The following is a 15138-nucleotide window of genomic DNA, read 5'->3' as shown; positions in this document are numbered from 1 at the left end:
TCCTCGCGTCCTCAGGTGGTCAATTTTCCTTGCCAGCTACCAGTATGCACTGATTCACCGTCCGGGGAAGGCGATGGGCCATGCGGATGCCCTCAGCAGGCTACCACTACCGGAAACAGGCCCCGACCCAGCACCTGTACAAGAGGTTATGAGCCTGGAGCTGCTTCCCGACCGCCCCATTCAGGCACAAGAAGTTGCACACCATTCCAAGAAAGATAGGGTCATCTCCCGGGTCCTGGACTGGGTGTGGAGGGGATGGCCCAGCAGCAGCCCCGGGCCAGAATTCGCCGGCTACACAACCCGCAAACATGAACTGTCGGCCCACAAGGGGTGCCTGTTATGGGGAAGCAGGGTCGTTGTTCCCCAGCCCCTCCGCAAAAGGGTCCTCACAGCCCTACAGGAGACACACCCAGGGGTAGTAAGAATGAAGGCCCTTGCCAAGAGTTATGTGTGGTGGCCGGGGATCGACGGAGAGATAGAGGCCTGGGTCAAACACTGCCAGGCCTGCCAAGAATCCCGCCCAGATCCCCCAAGGGCCCCAGTCCAGTCCTGGGAGTCCGCCCGAGCACCATGGTCACGCCTGCATGTGGACTTCGCTGGCCCCTTTCAGGGGAAAACATTCTTCATAGTGGTGGACTCATACACCAAATGGCTGGAAGTCGCACTGGTACCGTCCACTTCTACGTCCGCAGCCATCCGGGTACTACGCAGGCTGTTTGCAACCCACGGGCTCCCTGACACTCTCGTCTCAGACAACGGGACTGCATTTACGTCAGGAGAATTCCAAACCTTCACAGCGCAGAACGCCATCCGCCACATCCGTTCGGCGCCATTCCATCCTGCCACCAATGGCCAAGCAGAACGCATGGTACGGACCACCAAGGACACCCTTCGCCGCATGACGCAAGGGGATTGGGAGTACCGCCTTGCCACATTCCTTCTAGCACAGCACAGCACCCCCAGCTCAACAACTGGCCGGAGCCCCGCTGAACTACTAATGGGTCAGCGCCTTGCAATCAGATTGGACCGCATTCACCCCGATAGAGCTCAGGATGAGGTAGTGGTGGGGGAAGGCAGGAACCCCCGGACCTTCGAGGCCCAGGACCCAGTGTACGCAAAGAATTTTGGGGCAGGCCCAGCATGGGTACCCGCCACAGTCACCAGGGTCACTGGCCCCGTGTCGTACGAGGTGCTAACAGATGGGGGGCAATGCTGGCGCCGCCACTGCGACCAGATACGGCGACGATTCCCGGGAGAAAACCAGGAGGAGGAAAGGTCAGAGGAGTCCCAAGGGAACAGAGGGGCAGTGAGGCCCATAGAGCACGAGGGGCCAGCAGGAGAGGCAGAATCAGTAAATACAGAGAGGACCTGCGAGGCCGAAAGGACACCGGAACCAGAACCACGACTGAGCGAGCCGGTTGCGCCAGACCAAATAGCCCCATCACAGCCAGCATCCTTGGAACACGAGCCAGAACCTGAACCCCGGACCAGGGAACACCCCAGGCCGCAACGCACACGTAGGCCGCCAGCGTACCTCGAGGACTATGAATGCGACCTCCCGGGCAGGACTGGAACTTAGAGGGGAGGGGTGTTATGTACTGAGTTGAATAGGATCCAAACTGCAGCAGTCTGATTGGTCCTAGAACAATAGGATCCAAAAGGCAGCAGTCTGATTGGTCCTAGAACAATAGGATTCAGAATGCAGCAGTCTGATTGGTCCTAGAACAATGCAGCAGTGTGATTGGTTGGCAGGAACTACCCAATCATGCTCCAGATAGAAGTGAATCCACAACCTGATTGGCTTACAGTAGAATTCCGGAATTAGGCAATCATGTGCAGCCCATTGTGTAAATAATGTATATAAAGCAGATACTTTGAGGGGACTTCCATTCATTCCTCCTCACCACTATGAGCTGAATAAAGAGCATGAAATCACTTCGCGACTCTGAGTATATTTCAGGGGCAGTTGCCGTGGGTGCAAAATTGTTACGGGCACAAAATTTCAACACTTGGTGCTACCTCAATACAGCTGCATGCATCCATCACTGGGCTCCGTGCTTCTCCATGCAAACCAGGAAATGACCTCTCCAGACAACGGAATGACTCTTCTTATCTCTGTGGCTGCAATCTCCTGGATAACGCAGATGCTGTTAAGCAGTTGAATACTCCATCCAGTTCCCTCCCTCCCATTCCCCCCTTCAAGTAACCCTGGGCTCTGGCAACCCATGCTACACCACTGTGTTCCTCGGAAAGAAACAGATTCCGAGATTCTAGAAACAAGCGGTTTTGTGTCAGTGTAGCTCAGAAGCCCCAGTTCTGAACATAGTTATCTACAGGATATTTGAGAGAGGAGGGTGAGGGAGAAGGAGCTCCCCATAAGGCTTGCCCTCCACTCATAATGTTTTTTCCTCTCCTTCAGAAGCATAACATGCGGAACAGAGCCTGTTTCCTCATCAGAATATGCCCCACTATTCATTTATTTTTGTCCTGGCCTGAACGTACAGTACTGGATGTGTTTGAAAGGGTGTGTGAAAGGTCATGGATTTCAGCTCTGGGTAGCAAAGCACAGACAGGTTTGCAAATCCGTGAGCACATGTGTCTGCGTGTGACAAATTCCAGAGTGGCAACCGAATTGGCTGCAGTAGAGTGCAACTGATTGCTTTGAAGCCATTTCAGCACTGGGGGCAAGGGCAATTGCCACCCTACCCAGCCCACAACCCAGCCCGCCATCCTATCCTTTATTTTGTCCGAACAAAGGTGACAACCCTACCCCTGGTTTTGAGGTTCCCCGGCCCTCTCTTACACCACTTAGATGGAAAATCATACAAATTACAAATAAAAAACTGAACACAAGTGGGTAGGTAATGACTAGTCCTTCTGTTCTATACCTCTCGAGAGTTAAGTGCCTTCAGGTTTCTCAGGCAGATCATTGCTGTAGAAACCACTTTGCATGCTGTCTGTGAGCCTCACATCCACTAAGGGTTCACCACCTCTATGGCTGTAAGTGCAACCGACGTCTTTCGGAAAAGCTCTAGGATGGGCTTTTTGGGGACCTTCATGGTGGTGCAGCCAAAGCCGCTGAGTCCCCAGCTGGTGAATGGCAGCCTCTCCTGGCACTGGACCCACTTTGTGGCTCCAAGTTCCCAGTAGTAAACAGTGTTATAATATTCCTCTTCGTTCTCTCCTTCCAGGTTGTTATACATGTAGGTGTTCTCCCCACCCAGCACGTAAATGCGGTGCTTCCAGCGCACCACACCGGCCCCCGCCAGCTCTATGGGCAGCCTGGGGATAGTGACTCTCCTGTCCAACTGGCCATCTTCCCCCAGAAAGAAGCACTTCCGGGTGCAGCGCAGGTTCCCTGTTTCCGACCAGCGCTCGTTGTGCCTCGTCCGGCTCCGGAAGTAGCCCCCGATCACATAGATCCCGTTGTTCATGGCCACAGCGCCAGACCAGTAGCACTCGTTGTCCAGGTACACTTGACTCCACGTGTCAAAGCTCACTTCATAGATCAGGACCTTCCGGGAAGCGTACCATGAGCCGACGGTGTCTGTGACGCCGCCGACCAGGTAGAGCTTGTTCCTGAGCGCCGCCGAGGCAAAGTGGCTGAGCGCAAAGGGCATCCTTTTAATCGGGGCCCAGAACTTTCTCTCCAAGTCGAAGCACTCCGCTGTGTCGAGGTAATCCTCATACTTGCACCAGCCACCCATGGCGAACAGCTGCTGGTTGCAGGCGAGGAAGCCGTGGGAGGCCCTGGCCACAGACATGGAAGGGAGCTGAGTCCAGCGACCCCTCAAGGGGCTGTACTCGTGCAATGTGTCCGAATAAGAGTCATCCGTGTGGACCCCTCCGGTGACGTACAGCTTGTCCCCGACGGCCACACAGCGGGCGCAATACAGGCATTTCAACAAGGGCATCTTTTCCCACGTTTCAGCCTGGGGGTCGAAGCAGCCGACCTGGAAGTCCTTGGTCTTCAGTTCTGGGCCTTCCATGTTGAAGAGGTCCACGCAGATGATGCAGGTGGAGTACATCCCTCTTCGCAGGCCTCTGCTGTGCCGCAGCCTCTCCTGGCGGTTGAAGCGCTTCCACCGCAGGCGGACGTCCCTGTAGCACATCAGCTCGGACTGGACCACCCTCAGCTCCTCCTGGGTCAAGAGCGGGAGGCGCACATGCGTCAGGAGCTGCCCCAGGAATGGCAGGCGGCTGGCGCTCTGGGCCATCACCCAGCGCCACACGGCCCGGTAGACGGTGAGTTCAGAAGAGACCACCAGACTGTCCAAGGAGATGATGCTAATGAGGGTACTGGGGTTCAAGTTGGGGAAGGTCTTGTCCTCGATGGAGAGGCGCTTGAAGTGCAGGTTGACCAGGATCTTGGCTTCTTGGAGGAGATCAGGGTCGCTGTGTGCGAAGCCCAGTTGGTAGAGTGAAAGGCAGTTCTCTGGGGAGATGTGTTCCAAGAGGTATCTGGGGCGGACAGATGGGAAGGAAAAAGGTAAAGGATCCCTGGATGGTTAAGTCCAGTCAAAGGTGACTATGGGGTTCATCTCGCTTTCAGGCTGAGGGAGCCAGCATTTATCCACAGACAGCCTTCCGGGTCATGTGGCCAGCATGACTAAACTGCTTCTGGTACAACGGGACACCGTGACAGCACCAGAGCACACAGAAATGCTGTTTACCTTCCCGCCACAGTGGTACCTATTTCTCTACTTGCACTGGTATGCTTTCGAAATGGTAGGTTGACAGGAGCTAAGACAGAGCAATGGGAGCTCACTCCGTCGTGAGGATTCAAACCACCAACCTTCTGATTGGCAAGCCCAAGAGGCTCAGTGGTTTAGACCACAGCTAACAAAGGACACACCGCTGCAGAAGATGAGCTAGACAAGAGGCGTATGCCCACATCTGCACAATATTATTTAAAGCAGCATCGGGACAATTTAAACAGTTTCTCCAAAAAGAACCTAGGAAGTGCAGTTTGTTAAGGGTGCTGAGAGTTGTTAGGAGACCCAACTGATGGAATATGCTGAATTAGCAAGTCTAATTGGAAAATGATTGTAGATGACTTTTAAAAAATCATTGTAAACATATTGAAACACAAGCAGGTTTAGAGTAAGAATAGCAGTAAAATACATTTCTGAGAATACTGTGGAGGTAATGTATAGAATAATTATAATATACAACAACATTAGAAAAATTGGGGAAACCATGGAGGGCTGGAAGGGAATTCAAATACTCATTGAATGTTAATTTGAAAAAGTTGTACAATTTATTTTTGTTTTTTTGTTTTTGAAAAATCTATAAATAAATTTTATTTAAAAACTGAGAGAGTTGTTAAGAGAGTATTATTCCCCTCCCAGAGCGATAATTCCTAGAGTTTCCTGGGAAGAGGAGTTGACTTTTAAACCACCCTGTGCCTGTAATCAGAATATACCGGTAATTGCAAAATCCGAGTGTGCAGGCTGAATAATATGAATGCAACTCTTTGGCACACTACATCTTATCTGGAATTGTGCATGAGCCCTGCAGATGGCACTCCTGACTCACGGGGGAGAAATTACTTTGGTTCACGCTTTAAAGTCAATCTACCTAATCTACACTTCTTGAATCTAAAAGCAACGTGAAACCATAGCCATTTTTCAACAATTGTGTGAAGCAGTTCTCCAGTCAAAAGGGGAGCATCTACATTATTGCTTGCAAAAGAAAAGGAAAAAAATGCTTACAGAATTGCATACCAAAATGCATATACCTAGGAGAAAGGCACTAAAAAAAGGTCTGCCGATTTTCCCGCAAGCTTATAAAAAGAAATTTTGATATGGAAATGGGGCAAAGTGATGGTTGGAAAATCAAGAAACTGAGAAAAATGTACCCTATTGCTTAAGCATGTGATGGAAGTGCACTTGATTTGAGAAGGGAATGTCTTTGTATCCTAATATTCCACTTCCCCAGAATCTGCAATAGCTTGAACATACAGGCAACAACCAATTTATGAGAGTCCAATTGATGCACGACCATGCAAGTGTGTATCGCGGCAACCCGGAAGCAGCCAGAAAAGAGGGTGGAACAGGAGTCAGAAGGAGGTGGGGCAGGGGCATAACAGGGAGGAGTGGGCTTATGCATGCTCCACCATCACACGCAACAACCGGGAATGCAACTACCACGCAAATCAGGGAAGAGGCAGAAAGGCCTTATTACAAAGGGGTCCTCCTTTCACATAAATTACAGGCAGAGAAGATGGAGATACACTTTCCGTGCAATCTGCTCCTGTTTGCTGTTCTGATCGGCTTGTACTACTGACCAACCTGTGCTGTTAATTTGTCCGGTTCATAAAGATGTCATGTCACCGGCTTAGGTAAAGGTAAAGGGACCCCTGACCATTAGGTCCAGTCGCGGACAACTCTGGTGTTGTGGTGCTCATCTCGCTTTATTGGCCGAGGGAGCCGGCATACAGCTTCCGGGTCATGTGGCCAGCATGACTAAGCCACTTCTGGCGAACCAGAGCAGCGCACGGAAATGCTGTTTGCCTTCCCACCAGAGCTGTACCTATTTATCTACTTGCACTTGATGTGCTTTCGAACTGCTAAGTTGGCAAGAGCAGGCACCAAGCAACAAAAGCTCACCCCATCGCAGGGATTTGAACCGCCAACCTTCTGATCGGCAAGCCCTAGGCTCTGTGGTTTAACCCACAGCGCCACCCGCATCCCGCCACCCACCACTGGCTTAGCTGACGTGTAATGGACAACATGGCAATAACTGTACGACAAATGTGATGTGCCTTGTCTGATTAATTGGGTGATTGTGAGGTGGCATGAAAGCTGAAAAGACCCTGTGTTCATTACAGTTCCCATCCCTTTATGGAACCGTCCTTTACTGCAGTACAATCAATGAAGCTGGGTATCGTCTTGCTTGAACACTGGTTGCCTTTTTACTTAATAAATTCCCTACCTGAGAACAAAAGGAGAGAGTTGCATAGGTCACTCCATGGACAAGCGATACAAAACAAGATGGGCATTTCCCACTAAGGGATCATTTCCCAGGGCTGGAGGATTTGTTTTGCAAGTGAAAGATCCAAGATTCAATCCCCAGCATCTTCAGGTAGGGCCGGGAGAGACTTCTGCCTGAAACCCAGGAGAGCAATCACTGCCACTCACTCTTCACAGTACAAAGCTAGACAGCCACTGATTTGACTCACTGTAAAGCAGCTTCCTGATTAAGCCAGCCCTTTGTTCATGAATGGGAGGACTAGAATCTTGCTTCATATTTAGGGACGGATCATAGCTCAGAGCATCAAGTCCAAGGTTTGATCCCAGCATCTCCAGATAAGATCAGAAGAAACCTCGCTCGAGAGCTGCTGCCAGCCAGCAGAGACAATACTGAGATAGATGGAACAATGGTCTAACTTGGTATAAGGCAGTAAAGAGGATACCAGTGTTCAAAGACGCAGCATTATTTAGGGATTACCTGGAGCAACTCTCGAGCAGCGGAAGGATTTGAAGCCTGCTGGCTGCGACAAACAGGTCTTGGGCCATCTCCGGCACGAGCGCAATCTCCTCCGTGTAGTAATAGTTCACCACAGCTTGGACAATGGAGGGCTCCATGTCTTGCAGCAGAACCTCTCCATCCTTTGACTCCCGGAAGGAGTTGGAGAACATGGCTCGGAAGTAGGGGTTGATGGCAGCAAGGAGCATCCTAAACAACAGGGAGGGAGGGATGTGTCAACATTAGGAGGTCAGGGTATCAATCTCGAAATTCAGAATTCCTTAGCTACCTTGAACCATGTGGAATCTCTGTCAGCAAACTTGGGCTACCTCACTGCTCAACCCTAACTCCAAACCATTTATGAGTGAGTTTAAAAGCATTGACTCACAGTGTAGACAACCCTGATCTAGATAGACCAAAGGTCTGACTTAGTATAAGGCAGTTTCTAATGTTTCTGTGTCTAAAGGTAAAGGGACCCCTGACCATTAGGTCCAGTCGTGACTGACTCTGGGGTTGTGGCGCTCATCTCGCTTTATTGGCCGAGGGAGCCGGCATACAGCTTCCAGGTCATGTGGCCAGCATGACTAAGCCACTTCTGGTGAACCAGAGCAACGCACAGAAATGCCATTTACCTTCCCACTGGAGTGGTACCTATTTATCTACTTGCACTTTGACATCCTTTCAAACTGCTAGGTTGGCAGGAGAAGGGACCGAGCAACGGGAGCTCACCCTGTCGCGGGGATTCGAACCGCCGACCTTCTGATCAGCAAGTCCTAGGCCCTGTGGTTTAACCCACAGCGCCACCCATGTCCCTGTTTCTGTGTCTACCAGCTCCCATATTTTGTTTCTAATTATTGCAGCCTCTTGTAGCCTGAAAAAGAAAAAAGAATGATGGCCCCACTTCTGACCATTGTTTGATTCTATAGGAGTTCCCCTAAACTGGGGATGGGGAGGCCTAAGAACCTCCAGATGTTGGTGGACTGCAGGTCCCATAATTTATTTTGTTTCGTTATTTCATAAAATGTATATGCCCACTTGGTTGTAGGAAAAACCTCATAGTGATTATGGCTGATGGGAACCGGAGTCCAGCACCCTAACCACCCCATACGTCATGAGTACATGGATGCTGTTTCAACCATGGTAGAGAATGACCCAATGCAAGTAGATCTAGGAAGCTTAGTACTTTGGCACAATAATTTCCAGGATTATGCTAGAAAGAGCTATATAGCAAAGAATGTCAACAAGGCATTCCGTGTGAGTTGCCCTAAACCAGGGATGTCAAGTCCCAAGGACCTTTTGATGTTGCTACAACTACAACTCCCATCATGCCTGACCATGAGGCACGCTGGCTAGACTGAATTGATTCGGAGTCCAACAAAATCTGGAGGGCATCAGATTGGGGAAAGCTTCGAATCCAGAGATGGTGAACCAGTGGACCACCAGATCTCATAGGACTGCAAGTCCCATTCTTCTATTTCTTACCCACTGCCTTCCACCACAAGGTCCCTGGGCAGATTACTACAATACAGTGCAACCTCTGGTTGCGAACGGGATCCATTTTGGAGGCCCGTTCGCAACATGAAAAGAGCACAACCCACAGCAGTGTGTCTGCACGCGCGCAGGTTGTGATTCGCCACTTCTGCGCATGCGCGTGACGTCATTTTGCGCTTCTGCGCATGCACAAGTGGCGAAACCCGGAAGTAACCCTTTCCGGTACTTCTGGGTCGCCGTGGGACATAACCTGAAAGAACGTAACATGAAGCGGATGTAACCTGAGGTATGACTGTAATGCTATCAGTAGCAACTAACCCTGATGGATACATTCTTTCTCCACTGTTGGAGGAAGTATGCCTTTAAATACCATCACAAGTGGGGAGAATACTCTTGCATTCAGGTTGTGCCTGCAGGCTTCCCATTGGGACAACTGGTTGGCCACTGTGAGAACAAGATGCTAGATGAGATGCACCAGCACATTCTTCTTATCTTCTTATGCAAACAATGTTGGTGGGGAGAAGGAGATCCCTCTACCTGTTTGTTCATTGACCTAGCAAGTGTACATGTGGTGGTACAGTGGTACCTCAGTTTACAAACTTAATCTGTTCCTGAAGTCCATTCTTAAACCAACTCTGTTCTTAAACCGAGGCGCGCTTTCCCTAATGAGGCTTCCCGCTGCCAGTGCCCTTCCACCGTTCGGCTTCCATTCGTATACCGAGGTAAAGTTCACAAACCGGGACACCACTTCCGGTTTTGTAGAGTTCATAAACCAAATAGTTCGTAGACAGGACTGTTCGTAAACTGAGGTACCACTGTAATTACAAGGAAGAGGAGCAGGTGGTGATGAGATCAAGTCACATGCAGAGGGAACCACATGGAGAGTGTCTTGCCCAGGGGCCCTTCTAAACCCGGAACAGGCCCTTTGCCTGCATGGCAAATAGCAAGCCCATAATGTATAAATAAATACCTGTGACAGGGGAACCGTTCGCCTTTTGCCACGATGGTTGTGTCGCAGAGGAGCTGTTCCTGGAGAAGATGATTCAGCCCTATAGGAAGAGAGGGAATGCGTGCGATGAGACAGAGCAGACAGCCATCAGAAGCGAAGCCTTATTAGTGGTGCCACCAGTGGGGGCTGCCCAATTGGCTTTGACCTGTGACAGGGCCTTGTTAGTGGCAGCTCCCCATTTGTGGAATGTCCTCCTCAATGAGGTGCATCTCTCTCCTTCATTACTGACTCTCAGCGGGAAATTGAAAGGATTCTTTTTCACACGCTTATCTGATGGCTGAAATAAACCATTCCTGGCAACCCTGAAAACCCTGGTGGGGAGATATGATTTTAACTGTTTTTAAAATAATAATAATTGATTTTTAAAAAAATATGTTAGTATTATTACTATTATTGATTTATTATTACCAACCAGTTTCGCTTCCACTAGGAAGCCATCTCTGGTTTGTTGGCATGTCAGGGAACCAGGGCAGCTATGCAGCTTTCTGATCCTTCAGATCTGAGATGTTTCTTGGTCCTCCCAGGCTTAGACAACATTGCAGCTTCAATATCAGATGGGTCAGGGCAGTGGAAGTTGTTGTAGAGGCAAGGAGGAGGCCGGGATTCACCACTGGAGAGCAGGGATGGCTGAATCTGACAAATTTAGTTTCTCTCCGCTTCTCGATTTTCCCACTCTTAAGTTCAACACTGAGCAAGCTTGCCGTTTTGTTGTAAGTCTGCATTGGAATTGATCAGCATTTTCTCCTAATATACACACTTTGGGTCTATTTTTGCTGCATATATTGTGTAATATGCAAATTTTTGCAAATAATTTCTCCCAAACAGAATGCATTTTTTGGTATGTTATTAACAGTGCTTTCTTTCTGGCGGGGACACAGGGGTACACATACCCCTAAACATTTTGTGAATCTTTGTACTTTTGTCCATTTACTATATTTATTTTTCCCAATTTGAACTATAAAATGGTGGTTTTCTTGAGTCAAAATGAGAGTACCACCAAACATTTTTTAGGGGGGAAAAAGGACTGGTTATTAATACTTATGCATGATTTGCTATGCACACTTCGCTGTAGTATACACATATTAAATGCTCCCCCCCCCCCCCGTTACTGGCAGAAAAATCACAACATTTGGAGAAGTGCAAACATGAAAGGACAGCTGCTCCTTGCTTTGCATACTGTTTCAGGAAGTTGCAAATGTGGTTGCTTCATATTAACAAGTGCACCAAGCTGAATTTCTTCTTACCTCTGCATTAAGTAATGTGGTCCAAGAATGGAATGGATGTTACCATCCCATTAAAAAGTTTCAACAATGTGTTCAATTAGAGAAAAATCATTATTGACATATATGCAGGACTGGAAACTTCTTGTGGAAATGAACTTGTAATATCTGCATTTGAAGACTGAAAAAAATACAGGTCTATAGAAGATAAAATGGTTGAGTGTTAATGTGTGAATACTATATGTAGCTGCAGGACAGAGAACTGAAGGTCTTTTTATTTTTCTCTATTCTCCCTATTCTTTTCCCTTCCAACGTTTTTTCTTTATACCTTTATTTCTCCCTCCCCCACACTTTTTAAAATATTCTTCCCACCTCTGTTCTTTTTTAGATGAAATATTTCAGTGTTTTATAAGAGGATACTATGCAATGGATACGAATTTTTTGTATATTTTCGGACAAGTATCAATAAACATATTTCAAGAAAAGAAAAGGAAGAAAAATAAAAGTACCCATTGCTATGGGCTGCATTCCTTAAAACACAACTACAGTGGTACCTTGGGTTACATACGCTTCAGGTTACAGACTCCACTAACCCAGAAATAGTACCTCAGGTTAAGAACTTTGCTTCAGGATGAGAACAGAAATCGTGCCGCCGCAGTGTGGCGGCAACAGAAGGCCCCATTAGCTAAAGTGGTACCACAGGTTAAGAACAGCTTCAGGTTAAGAACAGACCTCCAGAACGAATTAAAGTTCTTAACCCGAGGTACCACTGTACTAGGAAATAAGCCCCACTGAACACAACAAGGCTTGCTTCTGAGTGAACATGAAATAGATGGTAAAAAAATATTGCCCAGCCATGGTGGGTTGCGATATCAGGGGACCTACCCTCTCGTATGTACTGATTCAAAGACTTGTGTTCCTCTCCAATGATATCATCATCTCTGTCCCAAGGTGAATTCATCATTGCACTCCTACTTGCTCCCAGATAGCGAAGCTGTATTGCAAGTCATTCCTGCTGGTGGGTGGTGGGGGTGGGACACAGAATAAAGATGAGAAGAGTTCATTGGCAAGAAATCTGAATCAGAGACTCCCAGTCAAGTGTAAGATGTAGGCAAAGACACAAGTTTATCAGAAGAAGGCCATTGATGACTACTGGTCATGATGACTACTCTCTGCTTCCATGGTTGAATGCAGTAATGCTTCTGAATGTCAGTTGCTGGAAACGATAGGAACAAGGAGTGCTGTTGTGCTCAGGTCCTGCTGATCGCCCGTGGCGATTTGGTTCACCTCGGTTAAGAACAGGATGTCATTGGCCTGATCCAGTGAGCTTTTCTAAAGTTCCTCAGAATATTAGAAGATCCCTGCAAAGACTCATCTAGCATTTTGCTTCACACATTGATCAGCCCCAATCTGTTGACATGAGTCCCCTGTTTTAATTTGTGTGTGCTGTGTTAGTTTTGTTACATATTTTAGTTATGGGTTGCATGCACCCCGGTCCCCAAGGAGAAAGATGCTCCAAGGGTGCCAGAGGTCTGTTTTCAGGTTTTGGTTTCCTTGGAATGAAAGTCCATGAAGACTGTGGATTCTTTAGAGCATGGGTAGGCAAACTAAGGTCCAGGGGCTGGATCTGGCCTGATCGCCTTCTAAATCCGGCCCACGGACGGTCCAGGAATCAGCGTGTTTTTACTTGAGTAGAATGTGTCCTTTTATTTAAAATGCATCTCTGGGTTATTTGTGGGGCCTGCCTGGTGTTTTTACATGAGCAGGATGTGTGTTTTTATTTAAAATGCATCTCTGGGTTATTTGTGGGGCATAGGAATTCATTCATTTTCTTTTTTAAGAAATATAGTCCGGCCCCCCACAAGGTCTGAGGGACAGTGGACCGGCCCCCTGCTGAAAAAGTTTGCTGACCCCTACTTTAGGGCATGTATTGTTTTATTTACACATATATACAGCCTGAGCCTAGGATGGAGGGACTCACAACGTTAACACTTCAACAGATCTTGGGCTCCCCATTAAGTTTCTAGAGAGGGTCCTGAAGGCCATGGCTTCAGATTCAGCACGTGAAGCCTTTGAGTCTTTCCAGATTGAGACACAACTACTAGCTCCATGGCCCTCCCCACAGGGCCTGCAATGTGACTCCCATCCCAGTTATTCCTATCAACCCACAAGGCTAATTCCCATCTCCATAACCCCACCTCTGTCCGGAAGTCCGGTGTGCAACCTGATCTTCCTTCCCCCAAGCTTTGCCCCTCCCAGCCTGAACATCACCCAGCCTCCAATTGGTCCAACTGGCAGAGGTGTCATAGTCTGTTTTGCTTATTGTGCTTTGATTTGTTATTCTCCAATTGTCTGCCTTGCACACCTGGAGCCTCATTAAGGATTAGGAGAGGAGAGGTGTGGCTTCAGGAAAGGAGGGGCGGGGCTTACATGGACCATAGAAAAAGAACAAACAGCTTCAGAATGAATTCTTTCAGCAACAGAGAGCATCATTGCAGACCCTCCAAGTGTCCAAATTTTCCAGAGACAGTCCCAGATTTACAGAAGCTGTCCCAGTTTGTGATTTGATCTCAGGATGTCCTGCTTTTCCTTAGGATGTCCCTGTTTTCATCAGAGAAATGTTGGCGGGTATAGTAGAACGTCCCTATTTTCATCGGAAGTTATAGAGTTATGTGACCCCCCCTCCTGAGCCAAGGAGATAAGTAACCTTTAGAAGACATCAGAAGGCAGCCCTATAAGTTTAAATGTTTGATATTTTATTATGTTTTTATGTTTGTTGGAAGCTGCCTAGAGTGGCTGGGACATAAGAAGAAGAAGAAGAAGAAGAAGAAGAAGAAGAAGAAGAAGAAGAAGAAGAAGGACATCACTATTTTCTTTGAAGAAATGTTGAGTGGTGTGTCATTGGTTGGGCCCTGCCTCATGATCTGTTACATTTTCATTGGGAAACCTGTGACTCTTTGGATGTTGTTTGTCTCCAGTACTCATCAGCCCCAGTACAACCAGTGGTGAGGGATCATGCAAGCTGTAGTCTAGCAACATCCAAAGGGTCACAAGTACAGTGGTACCTCGGGTTACAGATGCTTCAGGTTACAGACTCCGCTAACCCAGAAATAGTACCTCGGGTAAGAACTTTGCTTCAGGATGAGAACAGAAATCACACAGCAGCGGCGCAGCGGCAGCAGGAGGCCCCATTAGCTAAAGTGGTGCTTCAGGTTAAGTACAGTTTCAGGTTAAGAACAGACTTCCAGAATGAATTAAGTTCTTAACCTGAGGTACCACTGTACCATAAGGCTACTAGCCACTATGTCTCCATTCTGCCTTCATTGTCTGAAAAACAGTTGCTAGGAATCACAAGTGATGAGAGTTTCTGTTGTGCCCAAGACCTTTTGGGGGAGCTTCTTGAAACAGATATCTGGTTGGCCACTGTGAGAACAGGATGTTGGACCAGTTGAACCACTGGTTCAGGAGGGCTCTCCTTAGGTTCTTGTGGTTCATGGTGCTATTTTAATGCTGTTTAGTGCTTAGGTTCATCCTTACTGTACTGTCAAGGTTACGCAGGAGGATTTCACAACAACATAGAGTGTATCTTCTTTCGCTGCTTCCAATCCATTTCCTCATTCTCAGGCTCAAAATAGAAACAGGGGTTTCTATGAGAAACTAAGGGAAGCAGAGGGAAACCGAGAGATACATCCTTGTAGAGAAAAGGTGATTCAGATCTGCAAGGGGAGGGAAAGGGGGAATCCAGCCTTGGACAACCAAGAAAGCAAACAGTCCAGCGGTCAAATTCTGTTGGGGCCAGAATGAAGTAGGATTGTCAGCAGAGCAGCAAAATAAACAAGCACCCTGGCCTGCCAAGACTTATGGTCCTGGGTGCAAATACACAATCACAAAAGGGCTTAATGCTCAATAGATGATTATTTTTTTGGAATGATCAATACAGTGGAGGCT

General features: G+C 48.0%; 1 protein-coding gene across 1 annotated transcript; it reads right to left on the bottom strand.

The window, feature by feature from the left end:
• Nucleotides 1–2858: 2858 nt before the first annotated feature.
• LOC128419638 (kelch-like protein 3) lies at nt 2859–13470 on the bottom strand. Its single transcript, XM_053400569.1, has 5 exons — nt 13389–13470; nt 12076–12202; nt 9932–10010; nt 7453–7680; nt 2859–4461 (listed from the first exon to the last, which is right to left on the bottom strand). Exons 2-5 carry the CDS (start codon nt 12152–12154, stop codon nt 2976–2978), a joined length of 1872 nt encoding a protein of 623 aa, XP_053256544.1. The 5' UTR covers nt 12155–12202; nt 13389–13470; the 3' UTR covers nt 2859–2975.
• Between the last annotated feature and the right edge of the window lie 1668 nt (nt 13471–15138).

The sequence above is a fragment of the Podarcis raffonei genome, chromosome 8, assembly GCF_027172205.1.
Source record: "Podarcis raffonei isolate rPodRaf1 chromosome 8, rPodRaf1.pri, whole genome shotgun sequence".
NCBI lineage: Eukaryota > Metazoa > Chordata > Lepidosauria > Squamata > Lacertidae > Podarcis > Podarcis raffonei.
This window is presented reverse-complemented; position numbering and strand designations above follow the sequence as displayed.